The following is a 23,062-nucleotide window of genomic DNA, read 5'->3' as shown; positions in this document are numbered from 1 at the left end:
GAAGATTTTAATCCCCATGAACAGGCTAGTCAACCAAGTTGTATGCTGCTTCTTGATATAACCGTTTTCTTTAAAAAATTTTCTTTGACAAAGCCATTTCCACTCCCTCCCTGAAAGAGCAGAAGGTTTTCTGAGTGATCCTTTAGCAAAGCTGTAGTGACTCTTACTGGAGATGCACATCTACCCGATACATCAACTTCTCCTTTTCCTTGCCTCTGGCTACAGATCCAGTACCTGTCTGCCAGTGGGATTTTAGGGATTTGGACATAAAACCTGCAACTGCATTGCAACTGCAAGAAACTGTTAAACCAGAGATAACTTGATGAAAGTAGTAATTACTTTTCCTTCAGAAAAAAATCTGATTATTTCTATCTGGCATAGCTATTTACTGCAGCATCCCCATCCTTGCCACATCCCAGTTTTTCAAGGGTACACATGTGAAATGGCTGAAAGCTCTGTAGCTTTGGCAGTCCCCTACTAAAGTGCTGGACAAGCCCCCAAAGGCAGATACAGATCAGATTGGGGAGCTAAAAATGACCTGGTGAGGCACAGAGAAGAAAAAAAGGCTCCAAACCAAAACACAAAATCCTTTACTGTGTTTTTAATCAGTCAGAAAGGGTTACAGACCACAAACTAAAATCCCAGAGAGACAAGATTATATCCAGGAGCCTGTTAGAAGTTGTTTTTCTCTAGCTTAAAATTCACCTGTAATTGTAGTTCTGTGACTTGGTTGGCCTAATACAAACTTAATATTCTGTAAGAATTAAAGTGAGAATGGTAGGTCTTTCTGGGACACCAGTAAATTAAATTTTCATCATAAAGGTCAACTTGTTTACATTAACTACGTATAACTTTGGAGACTTGTTTAACAAAATGATTTGCCAAGTAGATTTCTCAGTCCCATGCCCTATAACTGTGACTCTTTGTAGCATACAATGGCTAGGATTTAGATCAATGCCAAATTCTCATTGCTGTCTCTCAAAGGGCCCCCGACTGCAAAGCTTTGCACTTGTTCACTGTGCCAACTAGTCCCAGCTTTCATTTGGAAAATACATGTAATGCAGAAGCCAAACTGTTACAAAGATCTCACAGAAGATTTGAAGAACTATTCATCCTGATTGTTTATATTCCATAAAATTAGAATTAAAAAGGATTTGGAATTTAAAACAGGTGTTGAATAATTATATTTAGATATTATTAGAGATTATCTGAATAAAATCTCTATGGAACACAATAAAAAAATATTCAATCAGTAAAAATAAGTCTCTGAAAAAATGCCACTGAACAAATACATCTCATACTTTGCTATTTCAGACATAAAGAACTTAACAGAAGAGTGTCAACAGTTACTGTGGGAAACCACAGAAATACTACACACAAAACAAGTGAATAGGTACCAACAGTTCTGCTTGTCACTCTCCTAACCTTGCAAACCAGCCTACCCCTGAGCACCAGCAGCTGCAGTCAGTGTGATGCAGTGTACATGGAGGGCAAGGCGAAGCATCACTGGCAGAAGGCACAGCCAAACTCTCCCTCCACACTCAAAAAACCCTGCAGAGAAATCACCATGAGTATACAACCTGAAGACAAGATCATTGGGGCAAATGAAATCATTGCAGTGACTGGAAAACTTCTCCCTTCTCTTACTATTTCTACTAATTTTTAGTAACAAGCTCAAAGAAAATGAGTAGGCACTGCCAGGAAGCAAGCTTAAACCAAAAATACTACAGAAAAACACCGAGCAAAGAGAGGATTAACAAATACCATGCAAAGTAGTAAAGAATTAAGAGCAACTGAAATATTTAATTTTTATGCCCTCTTGCTATAGCTGGTATAAATTGTCATATTAACCCAAGTAACATGCACTGATTTCCCTGCTGCAGATACTGAGGGTTGACTCACTTTTAATGTGGGAAAAAGAAAGGTCACCTCAGTGATAAGCAGGTGTGTAGGAATTAATGTTGAGGTCTGAGTTTTGCTCACCTAGACTGCCTGATGCATACGTTTTGTTCCATGAAGTATGATACAAGTGTTAATCACATTTAATAAGCTTTTCCTGAGATGTCCCGGGAAATGAGGTACAAAAATTAAAACAGATGTATGCTGAAAAGCAAATATATTTATTATGCACTTTCATATACACAGGGATTTTCGCTTAATATAATACAAGGAATAAAATAAAAATTTTACAATGTGAAATTCATTCAATGTACATTAAAGGCTATTTACAACCCACTCCAGGAAAAAAACAGTCTATCTGCAAACCAAGTTAACTGAGAAGTTCAGATGGGGAATATTAAGCAATACAGATGTTTGCATAGCAGAGTAACTGAGGAGGGAAAACACCTTTTTATTTTTAAATAAATGGTAATGTTTTCAATACTGATCACAGAGAGGACAAAAATGCATCGTTGTGCCTCTACATCTCTTAACGCATTGCTCTTTTGAAGAGTTTTTCCACATGCATACAGTACTGATGCCAGTGTCCACAAAACAGTCTTTTCCCTATCTTTCCCGTTAGGAGATTTAGGTGTCTTGTGGAGGTGACCTTGGGAGGACCAGTGAAATGTGATGAAGAGAAAGAGGATTCATGTTTTATTCAGGCTTTTTGGGTCGGGAGAACCGGTACATTGCCAGAAGCAGCTGTGCTGAGTCACAGCTACGCAACTCCATTCGCCTCCACTTGATCACGTGGATGTGACGGAGCAGAGCAGGACAGAGAGGACAACGGGGGAACAGCAACTTGCCTTTGCACACAGGAACCTCACAAATGTAGAGATTAAGAATCACACACGACAGCAATGTGGAATTACACAGACCTTCTGAGAAAGTAGATGCTTTAAAGCGATTCGTGCTCTGTTCCAAAGTGATGTTCAAAATCCGTAAGCATTGTTATTTTCCTTCTGAAAACGTTTTCAGCAGGTCTACTTTCTGCTGATTTGGATATGGGGTTTCCCCACCAGCTGTTTCAAATGTAAATACTATTCACACAAAAACCATCAGGCTATCTATAAATGGTGGCCCCTTGTGAAACTGGCCATATTTTTACGTCCTCTGTCCACAAGGTGCAATTAATAACACAATAAAATTAAATAAATATAATCCCAATGACAGTCAAGGTCAGTAGAAAAACGTTAGCATTCAGGGATCCCTTTCTACAGAACAAAACATACATCTAACAACTAAGAAAAGTTTTATTCTTGCACAGCATTGCAAATGGACTGTACTTGAGGTTTGGAACAAGTTTGCTGAGAACATTTTGGTACTATCTCTTTACCGAGCCACTCTTAAGGCCGTTTTGCAAGACTTCTGTCATGTCTATTTTATAATTGTCCCACAGGGACAAGAATTCAATACATGAAACATTCAGAATAATCAATATTGCTGTGTGTCAACTTTTAACATTTAATCTTACTATGCACTGAATGCCTGACTATAAAAGACTCTTTTTACATTTAGTAACAAGTGAATAAGAATGGAGGTGCAAGATATAAAAAAAAACAACAACAACAAAAACCCAACACTTCAAAAAAATATTCTGATGACAAGAAAATGTTATGATAATAAGACACTGAGCCCTTTAGTGCCTTAGAATATGCACTACACATACATCCAGGGGCCATTTATCAAAGTTTAGGGATAGCCACACATCTAATTCATCCTCTATGAAAAATAACCTCAGCTTTCTATCTTCTTATTTGTGGAATGATCAGAATTAGAGTATGAAAAAGACGAATCTCAAGCCTTTAGAAGAAATACTCACGTATAAAAATAGGCTTATTTTCTAAAGAGCAAGACTGTGTAATGGTGAATAGTAGAATATAGCTTGCATTTTTAGGAGAAAATAATCACTTGTTTAATTCTATCACTCAGAGCTGTGCAAATAAGATATGCACATTCAAAGGAAAAATTCATCCTGTTCACTTGCACAACAATGGGCTTGATTTTGCTCCCCTTTATATAAGTAATCTTTTTCTGCTGTAAGAGTGGGAAATTGTTTTTCTGTTACCTACATATGGACTACCCAGGTTGCTGACCAACCACACTCCAGGTACAGATACACACACAGGCACTACCTAATCCACCAGAAGTAGCAACCACATTCATACAAGTTTGTGCTTTAGAGTTATTGTCTCAGGACAGGGCTAACTCAGTAATCTTCGTCCTCCACAGACAATGGTATCATTAACCTTTTCTTTCTCCATTATACTTTCAATGCATATTCTCTCAGCCTAACAAAGCTTCTGTATTTTCCACGGTTGGTTTTACCGACACATTCTCAATACAGTCCTCTGCCTTGGAAAAATAAAGAGCTGTTTCTAATGTATAAAGATGTACATGAAAGCAGGAGCAGACCTTTTACATTAGCACCTAAGAAATACCCATATTCAGTTACCTCATTACCATAACAATAACTGAGGCTATTTAAGATCAGGTGTCCAAGACCAAATTTACCCATTGCTTCCCGTGGTCACAGGCTGCCATCCAGATTTGATGCTACGGTACCAGACACAGAATTTTGTTTCTTAAAAATCCCAAAGATACTGCAGATGGCTGCAGTTTGACCCCTTTGCTACCAGGGACCAGCTATTACAGAGACAGAACACACAAGTACAGTATTTATAAAATACTGCTACAAGATTTGTATTTCTCAAGAGGACTTCTTGAAGTACACAGGAAAGACTGACCATACGTTACACCAATGCAAATGTGACACACTGTCTGCTTTTTTCTTTAGCCACAGGAAAATAAATACAAAAAAGCACTGCCTTTTCATACAAAGTTCACTGTGGCACATGCACTTCTGCCAAGCGTTCTAGAAATCAGAAATTCCTCAATCTTACAATTTTCAGCTGTTGTCAGGGAAATACCGCGTGTATCTTTCTGCGATTAAAAAAAAAAAAAGTGCTCATTCTGTGTATTAAATATAAAGTACATAAAATAAATTTTTGAAGCACAGAGGGTAATACGGAGAAGGCAGCCTGAAAATGTAGGCACGTTACAGTAATTAAGGTAACTGTACTGTGGTATAATCACATTCTTGAATTTCCAGGCGGACTAAACAAGCATTCATTGGTGTTTTCATCAATGCTTTCATCCCAGCCAGCTGATAAATCATTTGGAGCAGAAGCACTTCTGTTCGTGGCATCATGGAACTGACCTAAAAACACAAAACAAAACCGTGAAGTTTTGAAATATTCCACCATAGATGCAGTGCTGTCAGCCAGGCAGCTATGTAATTTCTAACTCAAGTTAAAAGCACACAACAACATACCAATGACAAAAAGCATTTCCTGTCTAACTCAACCCACGTGATGGATTTCCTGTGCTTGCTACCGTCCAAAACAGCTACAAGGATCCTGCAGCAGGAAAGCCTCCTGAATACAGCTTAAAAGAGGCAGCCAGGGAAGGAAAGCTGGTCCTCAGGTGCTCTGGCAGGGTTATTTCTTGTGTGATTCTGCACGTGTGACTAATGCACTCACCGGTCAGGGAAATTACTGCTTTTGTGCTCCAGACGTGGCAAAAGAGGAGGTAAATTACAGTCTGAACTTGTGTGCAGTTAATAATGCACACAAGTTGTTTTAAACTTCTGTATTTAAAATTAAGCTACGTGAAAGCATTAGAGAAAAGCAAAAGAAAAAAAATAGTTATCTATCACCTCATATGCTTAATACATAAAATAAGTACTTCAAAGAGGAAAATCCCTGACTTTGGAAAAAAGCACTATATGTTCCTGGTAAAGCAAAGCTCAACATGAGTTTTAAAATTATACACAAAGTGTGTTTTTTTTTTTTTTCTCCATGTTTTCTACATGTTTTAAAATCTACACCGATGAAAAATTCATCAAAACTCATCAGCTTCAAGGACACAGGTCATGTTGAAACAATACATTTTAGGTCAGAATTATATACAAAATGTAACATGAAAGCTAGCACTGAACATCAGGCACCTGTGTATGGAGGTAGGAAAAAACAAACAAACAAACAAAAAACCCTGTTTTGGACAGGGTTTAGAGCTGTAGGAATCTATAGCTCTTTTGACTAAAATTTAGGGTCCATTTCCATTTTTACACCTGCTTACTCCCCTCTCTCTCTGCTCTTGTAGTTCTACCCTTTCGCTTTTGTCTGCTTCACAGCTCACCTGACCCTTTGATAAATAACACAAATATTTGCATGTTACAAATGTGCAGGCTCTATTATGTAGCTTTGTGAAACACTGTATTGTTTCAAATATTTCGGTTTAACCAAAATAGGAATCCCACAGAAACATTTTAAGAGTCCAGCACAGTATCTCAACACTCTGCAGTTCACAAGAGATCCCAGGTACACCTGGAGAGATGCATTCTGTTAAAGTGAACTCAATTTCCCAGACATTTCAGAGAAAAAAACAGAAAATGTCAACATGCTTTTGGCAGCTCAAAATCTCCCATTTGTGCATTCTGTTCTATCTGCAATTGCCCTAGAAACCTGCAGTCTTTGGTGGCCTGCAAGAGAAGTGAGTCAGCTACCAAGAACATTCTGGTTCTACGGAGCAGCAGTCTGGTCTGTAAAAATGCAGTGTTTACACAAACAAAATGTATGTTTTCAGAAAAATACAAATAAGCAATGAGAGCTGCATACATTTCATGTATGAAGATGCTGCTTCTTTGAAATTCAAATGGAAAATACTAATTATGAATACATTCCAAATACCCTAAAAAAGAAAAATTCCCCAGGATGAGGCAGAGAAATGGTTCTGTTTTAGCTGATTTCCTTACTGACAATTCATACTTGAAAAAGCTACATAATATTTATTTTTCAACATAAAATTTAGTATAGGAGAGAAAGTGAGAAATCAAAGTGAACTCCACTGATTTTCAGCTCATACTTAAGAATTGCAGAATGGTGAGGAAATTGATAACAGATTTCTACCTTGCTATGAGGAATGTCATTTCTTTGTAGAAGGTTATTTCACAGTAACAGAAATATAAAATTAAAGCTTTAGGGTAGCTTCTAAACTTTCACATTTGTGGATAAATTTGAGTTTTCACATTCAGAATCCAAATTCATAGAAGTAAATTTGTTGCCTGTAACTTGCAAGAATCTTCTTGAGAAGCATCTTTGTAAATATGATTAATTACTCAATATAGGGGGAACTGCATGAAATAATGAGTGTATCTGAAAATACCACATAATAAAATTCCCAGCTATTCTTATACTGGTAAAGAAAATTCCAGATCAAAGCTACATGAAACTTAGCATTTCATTCAGTAATATACTAAAGACAGTGGGGCAAGATTTGAGCATTTGGAATTCAAAAAAAATACATTGATAAACCAACTCTTCCAAGGGTGATGTTTATAAATTACAACCAACCAAATACTTGCCATGGCTTTCATTAAGAAGACAACTATGATAGTAAACCACAATGAAATGTATTTTCAGCTTCCTTCAAACACACATGATGAAATACATGCATTTTACTCCTTCCTGACTAGATAGTTTACCTTTTATAGTGGCGTTTCTTTCTTGTAGTTGAAGCTTGGGTCACTACCTTCAATCTGAAGTTTTAAGGCTTGCTTAAGGCTGAGTTCTGTCTCTGCAGGAGGGTAGCCTTCCAGTACCTCCTGATGCCCTCTATCCTGCACTGTTCGTGGGACAGAAACCCTACCAAGAAAAACCTGATTGCTTTGAAGATGATAATTGGGATTCGTCATAATTCCATTTCTCTTCTTCTGCTCCCCACTCTGTTGGTGAATTAGGAACTGCTGCTGAGATCGACCAATTTCTTGCTGAGCTGGTGGGACCAAAATTTTGCACTGTGACTCTGCCGGCATTGACTTGAGCGGCACACTCGTCCCAGATTTGGCAATAGGTACTCGTTTATCAAACTGAGTCATTTCATACTCTAACACTTTTGGTTGGGAGGAACCACTTTGTTTTATTTTTTTCCCAGCTGATCCAGACTTGCTGGAATTGTCCGTTCTCCCCCCTTTGTTAGCTTTAGTTGATTTCAAACTAGGTTTCACTTGGCTCCATTCAAATTCGCTACTTGGTGAATTGTGATTTTGACTTAGGGAATGAGTTGTGGAAGAAGGAGAAACAATAGACTGCCTACTTCTGCTGCGTGGCAGGGAATGCTGCTGGATTTGTTCGGTAAAGGAGAGGCTGTGGAAACTATCGATGGGCACAGTCTGAGCGGTTGCGGTCGATGATGTGGTACGGAGAGAAGAATTTTTGGAACTTTTCAGGGAATTATTTGACAAAGATGACTTCTGACGGTCAACTGTAGAATCAGGCGACTCTGAAGGAGAGCTGAACGCATGAGCAGGCCCATTAGATAAGCCACGCATACTAGGCTGCATATCTCCACCAGTACTCCCTGAACTATTTGACTTCATTGTTAATGACTGCATTTTAGAAGAGACCGACTGTAAGGGTTTTTGCTCCATTGTGTGGACTGGAGACGGAGTACAGCCATTCAGAGTAGATGCACCATATTTTTCCAGTAATTTAATAATCTGAGAATGTCCATTTTTAGCTGCGACACGCATAGCAGTGCGCCCAAACTGGTCAGCATGATTTGGATCAGCACCATGCTCAAGTAATATTTGGACAACATCAATGTGCCCTTCTTGGGCTGCAATGCAGAGTCCAGTAGCACCTTGGTTACACGTATGATCAACCAGAGCTCCATGCTCAATTAGAAGCTGCACTACCTTCACATGACCTTGCCATGCAGCAGACTGCAAAGCAGACCTCTTCTCATTATCTGCAGCATTCACATCGGCATGGTATGTTATCAGCACCTGTACCATCTCCAAATGGCCCTGCCAGCAGGAAACATGGAGTGCTGTTCTTCCTTCGGCATCACTCGCCTCTACGTTTGCACCATTTTCTAAAAAATACTCAGCCATCGTGAGCTGGTTTTCTAATGCTAAAATATAAAGTGTTGGCCGGCCATCAGCATCTTTGTAGTTTACATCTGCTCCGTGGCTGAGCAGTAATTCAACTATATCTCTGTGACCTTCTAAAGCAGCAACCCGAAGAGCATTTCTCCCATCATAGCCTCTCTGATCAATGTTGGATTTGTTTTCCAGTAATATCTGCACGCAATCATAGTGACCTTCTTGCGCTGCTAATATGAAAGGTATACGTCCATCATTATCAATTTCATTTGTTCTAGCACCTTGTTCTATAAGAGCTTCACATATCAACCTGTGACCTTCAAAAGCTGCCATATGCAAAGGTGTCCAGCCTGCATCATCTCTATGGTTTTCATCTAGTCCCCTGTCCAGCAGAGTCCGTACTACTTCAACATTGCCTTGTGCAGAGGCTATGCTCAGAACTGTTCTCCCTTCACTATCAATGCTATCAACAGCCGCACCCCAAAATAAAAGAGTATTTACAACTGAAGCGTGGCCCATGGAGGCTGCTGCCAGAAGCGGTGTACGACCATTGTTATCTGTGTGATCAACATCTGCTCCTCCTTCCAGAAGTAGATCAACAACATCTACGTGTCCTTCATAAGCAGCTACCAGCAGCGGAGTCATGCCGTCTTTATCGCAGTGGTCGACCTCAGCACCCCGGTCAATCAGAAGACTAACCACAGAAGCATGCCCCTTGCTAGCCGGTACACAAAGCGCAGCGACCGACAGTGCAGTCCTTCCGTCCACATCCTCGTGGTTCACCTCTGCACCATGGTCCAGCAGGTGCTCCACGATCTCTTTATGCCCCATGTACGCAGCCGCAATCAAAGCTGTTCTGCCCTCGTTATCCGCTTTATTAACTTCAGCACCATGTTGGAGCAGGTTCAGCACAATATCTTCATGCCCTCCCCAGGCTGCTGCTCGCAGCGCTGTTCGGCTATCGGCATCTGCACAGTCCACTTTGACTCCGGCATAAAGGAGCGCAGAAACTACCTCGGTGTGCCCACCCCACGCTGCAGACCGCAGCGCTGTCCAGCCATCGTGATCGGTGTGGTTAACGTTAGCCCCGCATCCGATCAAGCAATTCACCACCTTGGTATGCCCCTGCCGCGCAGCGAGGGTAAGTGCTGTTTGCCCGTGCGTGTCTTCTACCTCTAAATCTGCTCCCCTCGAAACCAGCAAGTTAACGACATCGAGGTTGCCGCTGTACGCCGCGTTGGCTAGAAGCGTCCTCCCGTTCGAGTCGCACTGGTTGACCGAAGCCCCGTTGTCTAACAAGGTGCGAATGGAGTCTTCTCTTTCCAGAGCCTGCCGCACGATGCAAGACGTGCGGTCGTCTTCGCTGTTGACGTGAGCGCCGGCTTTCACCAGAAGCTGTAATACTTCTTGTTCTTTAGGAATGAGGGTCGACAGGGAGTCTTTGACAGGTGTGCCATTCCATATCATCCACAAAGCCAGCTCTGAGGTCTCTAACTGTAAATTTGAGTTGATTAGATGCAGGGCAAATTCTTGAGCTTCTAAGGGCGTTAAATCCTTTGCCCGGCAGGTGTAGCTCATCGCCAGCATTCTGTGTCCCTCTGCTGCATTGCACAAGTATTTCTGCGTACAGTGCTTTACGTCCAGCAACCACTCCGCAAAGCTGTAATGAAACAAGATTTTTGTATTTCCAAGTCCATCAATGAGGACTTTTGACAGGACATCCAATTTGCGTTGAAAATCTTCCATAGTCAACGTCATATTTTTGGTCCACACTGCATGATACAATTCTGTTGTGGTTAACGGCCTGCAGGCTGCAAGAATCACATTGAGAATAGGCTGGACTTTTGCAAACTGTTTTCTCACAAAAAGTCTCTGACAGAGCCAAAGGTATAGGCCATTTAATGTTCCCGGAATATCACGGATCTCTCGTAACATAATAAAATTCTCCACAACTCCATCTAGGACACGTTCCAGATACAAAAAGCAACCGCTGCTTTTGATGTGGAGCTGATTCAGCATTTCTGCAGTTTCTTTTGTGAGATGTTGTCTCAGTGCTTCTTCCTGATCTAAACGATGTAAAATATACTGTTGCACATCTTTCACAATATATGCCTTTCGTAGATCATCCAGACTTATTTTTCTAAAACCTATTGAAAGAGAAGAAAGTTATTATATATTGTTGATCTGGTTTCGCTTAAGTCTTTAAAAAAAAAAAAGCAAAAAGACATTTTGGGGTAGGGCACACCCACCACAGTATGTTTTGTATGCAAACATACTGAATGTAAATCATTATTAATAGCAGAAAACACTTATTTTTAATCCTGATCTACTGTAAGCAGAAATACATGTCATTAAAGACAAACATTTTAAAAGTGACTTGAATCAGACATTGTGTATCTGCCTTGGACAATACTAAACACCTAAGCAAAAAGAAAAATAAATGAAAAACAGAACTGCAACTAAAGTGAGATTATTAAGTATTATTATTTTATTAAAGGGATAATACTTTCTCCAATGTGGTTAACAGTGAAATTCCAAATAATTTTCAGCTATTTAGATTAAGACAACCATTATATTAATATAATTACAGAAGATATTATTTACACCTGGTGCATATTCTTGAAATGAACATAAATCACTTTAACATGATCACCTTAGTTTCTTTTAAAAGCCTTTATGATGTAAAAGAGAGAGAGATTCAAGAACATCTTAAATGCCTTTACATTTCTGTGCACTAATTACCATGTATTTTTTCAAATAAGGACTTTTAGATAAACACCCCAGTTCTTTGGTAGCTGAATCGCTGCATAAGGAAACAGGCTTTCTGATAGTCATAGGATCCCATTGTTTTTTCCAAACTATTTACTCTTGAGAGGAAAAAGGGAAATTTCATATATGCATAGTGTGTACGTCTCCTCCCTACATGCATACACGTAAAACCCCACACCCTCTTGCAAAGTAAAGAACCCTGCTCATACAAACAGGTGAGGAACAGTCTCCAGGGCAATTCCAGTAGCTGAAAGCCCTAAAGAATAAGGCGGGATGGAACATGTGAATGGCATTTCAGTTCCATGGAATACATGGCTATCTCATTTAAAGCACTGCTTTTGATAGCACCAAACTGTGCGTTTGAGGAATACCTACCTTCTTTGTTTAACAAAACATTATGTTTTTCCGAATGCTACTTTTCTGAAAGCTACAGGAAAACTGCAGAAGACACAGACAGAGTGTCTTGAACTACTGAGGTTAAAACTGTATTTCATGCCAAAATTATTCCTCACTTCTCCAGGGACAGGCTTTAATCTCATCCTCCAATGTAGCAGCTTGCACACATTTCCTTTAGAGTCAGCTCATCTTGTCAAAAAAAGCCTTGCTTTGCAAACCAAAGCAGTTACTAACCCCCAAATTATATTGAAGGAAAAGTAGCCACTGAGCAACCCACCCAATGCAATCTCAGTCCTAACTTCATGGAACAAGTAATTGGAAGTGACACTCTGAAGAAGGTCATTTTCAACTCTATGTTTTTATTGGATTAAAATATTCTGTGGATCAAATTGCTCACTCTGTGAACTTGTTCCAATAATTGAGCTTTGTTTCTTGTTCCTGAATATCTTCAGCAGAGGTTCTGAACATGATGTCCAGCTCCTTCTGTTAACTATTTAAGAGTTAAGTCTTCCCAAGCAGTGTACAAACACAACAGCCTAGAACCAAGATGCCAATTACAGTGATGTTACTAAAATAGTAAAAGAAGCAGAAATATATTAATTATGGTAGCACGACAAATCTAAGAGGACTAAATCGATAGAATACAAAAGTATGCTTCCCCTCAAAATAAAATCATCGGACAGGATAATTCTGCAAATGCTAAGACCACACTAATGACATTATAGACTTGCAGATTTTTGAATGCAAGGGCAAGGAGGCAGAAAATAAGATCTGGGAGGATCTCTCTATTCTAGAGGCATTTTTTGATGTCTCTCCAAAAAAAAAAAAAAGAACCATCTTTACCCATCACAATTTGTTACCGCAACTTCAAATAATGTCCTAACTTGACCTGCAGAATGGCATAATTCACTGATTTACTGTTCATTTGGTTAAAATATTCTGTATGTAACTTTGTAAAGCCCATAATTCATGTACAGAAGCCAAATAAGAAACATTGCTGAGTAAGGACAGCTGGTGCCCTCCCATTCTGCCGATTCCAAGCTTTCCTTTCAAGGAAAGGCTGCTTCTGCGAGCTTTCAGAAGACAGAAAAGCAAAAACAGTGCAGTTAAAAATGAAGGACTGCTTGGTGCATGAATTCACAGTCGTATGCGTGCACAGAGCTGTCATCACACAAGCGTTGCTTTGGTTGTCTCGCCTCATGTGTGCAGGCAACAGCTCTATTTTGCTCAATTCAGAGCAAAAAGCAACCACCACAATCACTTTGTAGTTCTTTAAACTCCTCTGTTAAGAGAGAAGTAAACACTTCTGCGAGTCAGATCTGTATCTGTCACTTGGCTGAAAGGAAATAGGCACAAAGCTCTGCAAAATCCTTCTCAGTGTGTCTAGTAATAGGTGACTCTCCTCACGACATCCCCAGCTCTCACCTCAATCCCATGCCCACATCTTTCCTTCTCACCTACATTTCCGTATCTAAGTTACTTTTATTTTTAAATAACTCCAATGCTTCTTCAAGTTTTGCAGTGGTTGATTTCACTTCACCCCAGCAAGAAAATCCCTGACAGACCCACACAACAGCAATAAGACTTCAGCTTATGTTCTGTGTTGACTTATGACCGCTCTTCACCTTCCTTGACTCTCAGCCTTTGCAAGAAAAGTTGCAGAGTCATAACTGCTCAAGCATCTCAGATCCCATACTTGTGCTTCAAAAGCACAAAACTATTCCTTATCTTGAAATGTCTTGAAATACCAATCTCCATTTTGCCGTTCAGAAGGGGTAGGGAAGTCAATAAAACCATTTTGGACATGATCTAAAAAATAAAACCAGCCCAAAACCTCAATCCCCTAAATGCTCCAAGTTTTTCAAATGTTCTTTCTTAAGGAAATCCTATATATCGTATCTGAAGAGAAGATCGTATATACAACGAACACACTACAGCCATACATGTCTTCACATGTCCTAAGGACAAAACATTCCTCAAGGGCTGGGATTAATAAACTTCCATTGTAACAGGCTTTTGAACAGAAATAGGCTGTTATATTTAACCACTGCACCATGCCATTCTACAATAAATACTCCAAGGAAAGTTTTACGGATAGAAAATATTAAAAAACAACAACAACGATATTCTTGTTGTTAGCTTGAAGGAGTAGAACAAAGCTTTTTTTTTTTTTTTTCCCCAACCTTCTATCTAAATGAGCTCATTTTACATTTCCAAACAAAGATCTTGCAAACTTGCTTTTCCACCCTACCAGACACAATAAGTCACTTTCACGGACAAGAAGCATCAAAACACTAGGAGAAAGTTCATTTTGTTTCAGATGCATTCCCACGAACTACTTAAGATCAGCAAAACAGGAGTGCAGCAGACAGAACTTGCAGTCCCACGACCCTGCTTTTTGCATTGCTAAGATTTTTCTTACAACACATCACTTTCAACCCAATGGGAGCTCCAATATGGATTTTCCTGATTTATTAAATTCCTGGCAGTTCTGTAAACAAATCAGTTCCAAATGTATTTCTTGGCAAGGTCTGGGGTCATTCAAAGAAAAAAAAAAAAAGTATCTTGGTTATATAAATACTTTTACAGTATATGAACATTTTCAAACTTTAATAATAAAAATAAGCTATTAACTAGCAGGTTCCACTAAATACTTAAAAATAACCTTCAATTTTCATATCCTTAACAAAATATATTTTATTGCATTAAAGTTTTAAATACACTTTAATATTTTTCATTTAACTAAACTGTTAGCTTTGAAATAATCTAAATGATTAAAACCATGGCAACATTTAGGCATTAATAATTTACACTGCTGATCTAAGCATATATTAAGTTCAGTATTTCTCTGGCTATTTATGGACATCTGCTCAAAAAGAACAACGTATCCAGCACAGTAAATGCGCCTGAAAACTGCAGCAGCACCCTTAGTTTTTAATACATTCGCAGTGTACTATGTGCTACAAATTGCATTGCATCTACCACAGATGCTAAGAGATATTGGAAGAGTCTTGAGGCTGAATTCTGCTACTGTCACTGGTCCATGTCAATGCATGGAATTTTATTTTGTTAGATTTACTAAACTACAGACGTACTTTAGTCTTGCCTCTTTAATTACAAAGCTAAAAGCTGAAAATGCACACAACTTTTTATTAAAAAAGAAGAAACTCCCTAGCATCAAATTTTGAAGCATTGATCAGAAGAGTGAGAAAAGAGGAAACAGTAAATAATAAAGTCATGTCTACCTCCTAAGGGAAAAGAAAACCACACTTATTTCCCAAGTCTCCTGAATGATTTTTTTCAAAACAAAACTGCAAATATCTTTTTCACAGCAGTAGTCATAATACAGGAGTAAATTTTACAACTATATAAACGTTTTAAAATCTATATAAATTATCCTTTATTGTCAAAATCCAGACTTTAATGTAACACAAAACTGCCTAAATAAATTTTAACCTACAATGAAAAATTAGAGGACAACATAGTTGTTTTTTGTTGTTTTTTTTTTTTTTTTTTTTTTAAGCGATCTCTTCTAAAGTGGTCTCATGCCATTTATACTCTGGGCAGCTGATTTGGAAAGGTTCGGTTCCAAATCAGACAAGTGATTTGATTTGGGGATTCAGCACTACAGCTACCCAAGTGGCTTCAATAACCAAATAGTCTGAATCTTCTGGGTGCAGAAAAGCTGGTTTGTGATTTTTATTACATTTTCCTTCAGTTTTCACATTTTTGCTCAGTTTTTAATTTTAGGAAATGCTACAAGAATGACCCTCCTTACCTATCCAGATCAGAACTAGCAAATTGCAAAAATTGCTGAGACCCATGCTCCTAAGGTTTCCAATCCAGAGCAAGTCTGAATAAATAAAATATCAGCTCTTAATATCTGTAGGTCTGGAGTTGCATGATAGACAAATACAAGAGTGAGAAAAGCCAAAAGGTCTGCTTTTGCCTATAGATAAGTTGAGAAAAAGCTGCCTCCGATGCTAGATTGAACCCTTTCATGTCCGTTTTTCAGTCTTTTTATTGCAGTTTCCAGTATGTAACGTTATCTTCATGGTAACTACGACTCTGTGAGATGTGTCATCTGCATGGGTTGTACTACGCTGGTGCCTTGTGCACGAGGAATTCGTTTGATCAAGAATGTCAGTGTTTAATTGAGGGGTACAATCAAGCCGGATGCCACAGATAATATCTTTTTTAAAGATAAAACAAAGAAGTACATGCCCATTAAAAAGCCTCTTTAGACCACTGAATAGAGCATTTGTACATATGCAGTTCTGCCTGTTTATCTTTATGTTGTAAAATGAGGAAATATCCACTTTTTACTCAAATTTATCTAAATAAAATTGCCGGAATTTAAAATGCCTAAATTATTTTAAAGAGGAAATTAGTTTTGCAAGAATAGCTGCTTTACTTCCAATATTTATCCTCTTTTTAGGGGAAACAGTTTAATTATCTAGTTAGCTGAAACATAAAAAACTATACACATTGTATGGTCTGTGCCACTTTCAGGGTAGATGTTTTTTGAGTTATTTAGAAAATAAAAGAAAGAAAACAGGGAATAAAAGGAAATAACGTTTTCTAAAAAAAACTGTAATAAAAGGATTGAAAAGACTGTTTACTGCAGCTGCTTGACAGTCCACACTTGTTGCCAAATGATAGCAAATGACTACGTGGGAGATTATCTGGACAACTATGGACACTAGAAGGAAAATAGCTAAATTTGGGGCAGAAGTCTGTAAGAAAAGCAGGCAGGCATGATGTGGCAGTTGGTGACAGTGTACATAGAAGAGAAGTCAGGAAGACACGCGTTATCTGTTCCCCCTCTTTTTTACTCAGTTGGCTGGCTTTTGCTCACTGTGGAGGGTGACCGCAGACTCATGCAGGCATCAATTTACATTTGGTTCATATTTTTGAGGTTGTCTTTGCAGCCACAAGAGGCAAAAACTATTTTCTTTTTTTTTAATTAATGAAAGCTGAGAATCTGGAGTAAGGGGAAAAATCTGTAGCACATTGTGCTACTACAGAAACTCCAAACACACAGGGGCCACGAACATGGGGCTGCAGCAGAGGCAGGCACAGCTATTCAACCTGCATAAATAAGTCACCGGCAAAAGGGAAGGAATGAGGACTAGAATAAACTCCCCTCCTTTCTAGCAGTGGCAAGATGACGGTGGATGAGGAAAGGCTGGACTCTTTCTTCCATGTCATGACTATTTTTGGCAGGAGAGATGCTTGCAGAGCTCTCGCCTGTGTTCAACACCCAAAAAAGAACATCGTCGGGACCAAGCAACTGCAGCAGCCCTGCTCCCAATCATTTATACCACATGCTGACATACAGTCTTAGCTCTCATTTCAGCACTTTTGTGGAGGAAGACTTCACACTTCAAAATTATAAGTGAAACCTGATATAAACTGACTTATCAAATTAATACTGGCTAGTATATATTCTATACCTTACTATAACGTTTTTTAGCAGAAAAAACACCAGATGGGACTCGTTTTCCTAAAACAATGTTAAAAGGATTCCAATCTATCTTACGAAGTTAGAGTGAAACTGATTTTTTGTGCCAAATGGAAGAAACATCTGAAGAAAACGACCAGTGACTACATTAGCGTTACACTTGCAACCATTTACTGAGAAACTGGAAGCACAAGAAATTCAGTGTAATGGTGTCCCAGAGTACAGTGCAAATTACTGTGCACACCCTTTCTTCTGTCACAAGTACAAAAAATGCTCAAGGTAAATCTTAAATTCTGCCTGCCTGTCAATTAACTTTTTTTTTTTTTTTTTTTTTTTTTTTTTTTTTTTTTAAGCTCAGCTAAAAGTAAACATTCAAATACCACAAAAGAAGAGAAGAGTTTGCCCCAGAAGTGTTAACAACAACCTATCCTTTGCAGGCTAAAACCAGAAAATCAACATTATCTCAAAGTTTGCAACACAAAGTTGCAATACATATGTGTGTATTTATGAAGTTAACAGAAGCTTCAACTATGTTCCTCATGTCCTTGCAACATCTTTCACAAACTTGAGTATTGGCTGTAAACAAGAAAATCACCCAGAAGTGTACTGCTAGATGTAATGTCACAGTTTGCTCTCATTTTGGGAAAAAATCCACCACCATTTCTTACAAATAGACCCTAAAATTTAATCTCAAATTGTGTCCAATTACTTTGGGATTCATTCTTTCTTTTCTGCACCTTTTTGCACAGTGAAGATAGCATTATAATACTGCAAGCCAACTCCCTTTACACTATTCATCAAATCATTTGCTGTGGAAATGAGAAATTAACTCATTCAAGTTAAATTTATTTTAAAGGCATACGCATTAGTTCTGCTGATTTTTTCTGTCAAGAATTCCATCTGGAAACATACTTAGAAGACAACAGCAATTTTTTAGGACTAGCCTGAAACATTATATGATTCAATGGAAAGGAAATAAAGCTGCTCTGAAGAAAGTTTTGTCTGTTTTTTGGCAGTGACAACGTATCTAATCAGCCAAACTCTGACGAAACTATTCCCATATGAACTTCCAAAGGAGCCCTATGAAGCTACCCCAAAGTTTCCCTTAGTTCTCACATACTCCCAAATACCAGTGTTCGTGTCTGCTGCTGATTAATACAGGACTCCATTCCAGAATGCAATTATCACATTGACCTTTTGCCACAGTAGAAACGAGCAAGCCTATGGGGCTGTGTTCTATAATCACATTTTTGTCCTAATTGTTGCCTTAACACACACAGGCTTTATACATAGGCCTGGAATCCAGTCTAGATATTACCCTTTATTGCATTTCAGAGAACGTCCAGTAACAATGTCATTATAGTGAAGAAATATTTTCATGACACAGTAAAGCCTGGATGAAGAAGTTGTAAAGAATTCTCTACCACACCATCTTTGCCAAAAGTATACTCTAAGAATCCACATTGACAGTTTTACCCTCTCAAGTTGCACCTTCAAAGGTTATTCATTGCTTTCTGAAAATAAGGGGAAAGTTTTTAATGGGAGATGAAAAAAATCTTTTGAGGTTGTGAGGAATGGGCGTATACAGCCAAAATACTTATGTACTTACACATCACCTACACTGTTTCAAAGCTTTTTAGAACTAGCAAAGCAAGAAGAAAACTCAAAGCCACCAACAGTTGTATTGTGGACATAATTTACCTCTGAATTACTCTGACGATTTCAGCTTTCTGTAGGTCTCAGTAAACTGAATGTGAGGATTTTAGAATTACCATTTTTGCCACTGCAGCTTTTTAGAACTAAGCACACATTAGTGTTTTCAACAGACACCAAGGGTCTTGAGGATACTAGATCCTTGTTCTGATGCTTGCTGGGGTCTGCACTCACCTGTAAACATTTTTGTAACAGCTTTGCTCTGCTTGCGGGCAGAACATAGAAGGAGCAACCAAGGAGGGAAGAACTCAAAATGGCCAGCCAACAGCTCCGCTATCGTCCCAGATAAGCTTGTAGAAGTCTGTTCACCCTCGGAAACGTTGCAGCCCTCATCAACTGAGTCTACAAGCAGGAAGAGGCTCTGCTGAGGGGGCTTCATTCCCAAAAGAGGAAGCAGAATGCACCTGGAAGGAACATGAAACAAAAACAGTCTTAGATTTAATAATGTGTTTATTAACTGTCATATACTCATTAAATTAAAGCTATGATCAACCTAAAAGGAAAGGTTATTTTTAAATAATCTAGGCAATTTTCTACATGGTTACCAAAGAAAATATAGAGTTAGATTGAACTAACTAAAGATAGCTTGAATAGCCTGTGATGTAATTCTTGCTTAGGCAATATTAGATTTTTATTAACTTAAAATTTATAAGAATATTTTAAAACAATGTAACATGGTTCAATGCTCATTAAAAGACTTTGAAAAAAATTGTTTTCGTAAGACAGAAACTACTTGGCCTAAAATTTAAGAAGTTCATTACTGTTGTCTGTGCCAAACGTGCTATTATTGCTTATCCGAAGCTAACAGTGAACGATAGCTGGTCATGAAATAGAACCCTAAATAAAAGACATCTGAAACATCAAAACTCAAAGAGTTCATGTCTGAATGAGCAAGTTTTACAAAGAACTGAATTTCTGCACTTGTAGTACCGTACGTTAACAAATGAAATGTAAATTAATTCAGTAGCAAACTGAGGCTGGCGAGGTATTACTTTTTATTTCTATTGAAGTTGCCATGTTCCCCTTACTGAAAAAGGATTATCTGCATTCTCAGGACACCAGCACCTGTACTAATGCATCTCCATAGCTAATAACCAGAGTTCTGGTCTCATCTTTACATGTATTGTCGCCATCTTTAATGGTACTCCTTAAAATATATATAACTGCACTTACACATAACTGTCATGTGCCTACCTAGTGTTTCCATGCTGCACTACTATTTTGGGGGATGCTCCATTTAGGCTTTTAATTTCCACTGACTAAGTTATCTTTAAATACATTTAACAAATAAAGTTTGATTTGATAGTAAAAAGACTCAGAAAATGAAATGAGGAATGAAAAAAAAAAATAAAAAAAATATATATATGTGACTGTTTCCACTCTTTTGCAGACTTATTATCTGCATGTGTCCAGATGGCATCCACATCATAAGTACTTTTTGTTTTACTCAAGGCCATAATAATCTCCTTTCATTTGTTTTAGTGAACAAATTTATCTTCAGAACACTTTGGCCAACACATTAATTATTACCTACCAAGCATGCAAATTAGAACACAGGCAAATCTTGCCTGTTAATGGAAAAACACATCCAGAATCAGAAACTATTCATAAGCACTGCTAATAGAATGTTATTTTCTGGTTTTCTGACCGAGAAAAAGACAAAAGGCAAACGCAGTGATGCATCCTTGATAGTAACAGCAGGATCGAGCAGAGCCAGCTATGTGGTCTGTTCCAGCTGGATGAAATGTTCCCAAAAGTATAAAAAGGAGATAAAAAAACTGAAAGCATTCTGAAATTTTTTAGTATTGGATGGACTTATATCCCTAACATTGGCCTCCCATTTTTCCAGATTCACAAACCTACTTTGGGTTCTTTGGTACTTCCCCAAAGCCAGCCACTCTTCCAGAAGATGCCTGCAGTACAACTAAAATCACTGTTCACCAAGACAGGAACTTAAGCAGCTACCAACTTACGGGGCAGGAAATTAAAGTAGCCGTAAGGTCAAAATTGCTTTCCAAAGCAATGCCAATCCCACAATGAAAGGAGGTAGTTGAAATTACCACATTTTCCAGCATTTCCCCCAGCAGAATGCTGCCTTGCCCCCTCAGCTATTAATGTCAAGGCACTTTCTCTGCAACTTTTCTCTTTCTATCAAAACCAATATTCCTCTCACATTGGTCTCTGCATGAAATTAGTTTTCAAGAACAAATGTTACTTTGAAATGTGATAAAATGGTAATGGTATCTTGAAATAAAATCTCACCTAAAATCTGAGTGACCCTCTTCGAACGCCTACAAAATACCTTGGGAGCATCTGACAATGTTCTTGTGTTAGTACTTACCTGGTGGGAATACCAAGAAAAACTAATTTATTCTGCTGAATCCCTACAGTATGCAGCAGTTGGCTGCAGCAGGTCAAATCAAAAAGTTCATCCTGCCTCCAAATAAGAGCAAATGTCTAAGGAATAATGTAATAAAAATAGTGCAAGCACTACGCCACATCCTCTCAGATCTCTCCCAGACTGCAGCAAACAGTGGTTGCAGGTTCTGAAGTTTCACTTCCACTAGGAAAAATGTATGCATATACACAAACAGGCATACATAAAATGAGGCACGATGACTTCAGCTGGCTTACAGCTGTATTGTGAGAAGCATGGCATTGACAAGACATTGATAAGGCGTTCTGTGAAAGTGCCCTTAGGAGACATTTGATAAACTTCTGTTCTGTCTAGACTTCTCATATCTCTGGGTTCAGGGTAGATGCCAAGTAACATAACAGGGAAATTCTTCAGAGATGGTAAGTCTCTGAAGCCAAAAGTCCTGTCATGTTTACCATAATGCGACTTAGTAATCCCCACTTCCCTGCAGTATCTTGCTTGCATATGAAAATTACATCAATCAACACAGAATTAATTAAAGGACTTCCGTGAATGATGATTCATCTACAGATTGCTTAATTTGCACGGTGCAACTCAGAAGATGAGAAGTTGATTTCCTCTACCTTCTGAAAGGATAACAACAGCCTTATCTTTAAAACTTTTACATCCAATACAGGTATTAAAATGGTTCTCATTACATGGCAACTTCTTGCTACAGAGCATTTCTGAAATAGAAATCTGGATTTAAAACACTAAAATGTATTACTCTGTAAAAATACAAAAGTTTTAGAGAAAACAGCACAATTAGGTATCTTAAATGACGGGATTCATCTTAATGGCAATGTAAAATAATGATTTATTTATGCAGAGCTAAGATATTTTCTGTGCTCTTGAGCAAACTGCGTTCTCAGAACAATGAACCGTCCCACAGAATTCTTCAGGATTGCTACTGAATTGACTGAACCCACACAAATATGATTTTCAACATATGGAAGGAATATATAACAGCAAGGCTGAAGTGCTGCATATGATTATCCTTCAGATTTTTAGCCTGGATCCACAAAAATGCTGAGCCACAGCAGAACAAAGTAGCAGGATAGCGGCGGTGTCCACAAAGATTGAAAAGAGAGTCCCAGTGGAATGCACATACTTGTTAAACAAAAAAGGAAATATGCCATGTAACAATGGCATGTTAATGTAATAATGATGAATGAGCAGTCCTAGAAGCAGAAGGAATGATAAAGCTTCATTTCTTATGAATGTGCCCTGCATCTGAATGACTCTGGTGTATCGGGAAGTCAGAGGTATCAAAGAATGTAAGTGGGGATGCATCTGTTACAGCACGAACAGAGCTTATCCCTCAAGACCCCAGAAGGGTCCCTTTTTCTCTAGCCAGCTGCCAGAGTTCACTACTGGCAGACACACAGAGCAATTGTACAAAACTCATCTCCTGGGC

At 38.5% G+C, this 23,062-nt stretch overlaps 1 protein-coding gene across 1 annotated transcript in view; it reads right to left on the bottom strand.

The window, feature by feature from the left end:
- Positions 1-2,099: 2,099 nt before the first annotated feature.
- Positions 2,100-23,062, bottom strand: part of ANKRD50 (ankyrin repeat domain 50) — a 41,750-nt gene continuing 20,787 nt past the window's right edge. The window contains exons 3-5 of the mRNA XM_032187457.1: positions 19,404-19,633; positions 7,487-11,034; positions 2,100-5,161 (exon numbers count right to left, since the gene is read on the bottom strand). Coding sequence (XP_032043348.1) covers positions 7,490-11,034; positions 19,404-19,633 — 3,775 coding nt within the window. The 3' untranslated portion in view covers positions 2,100-5,161; positions 7,487-7,489. The remainder of the gene's footprint in view (positions 5,162-7,486; positions 11,035-19,403; positions 19,634-23,062) is intronic.

The sequence above is a fragment of the Aythya fuligula genome, chromosome 4 (assembly GCF_009819795.1).
Source record: "Aythya fuligula isolate bAytFul2 chromosome 4, bAytFul2.pri, whole genome shotgun sequence".
NCBI lineage: Eukaryota > Metazoa > Chordata > Aves > Anseriformes > Anatidae > Aythya > Aythya fuligula.
The sequence above is the reverse complement of the archived record's forward strand: the minus strand, read 5'-3'. Positions and strand labels throughout refer to the sequence as shown.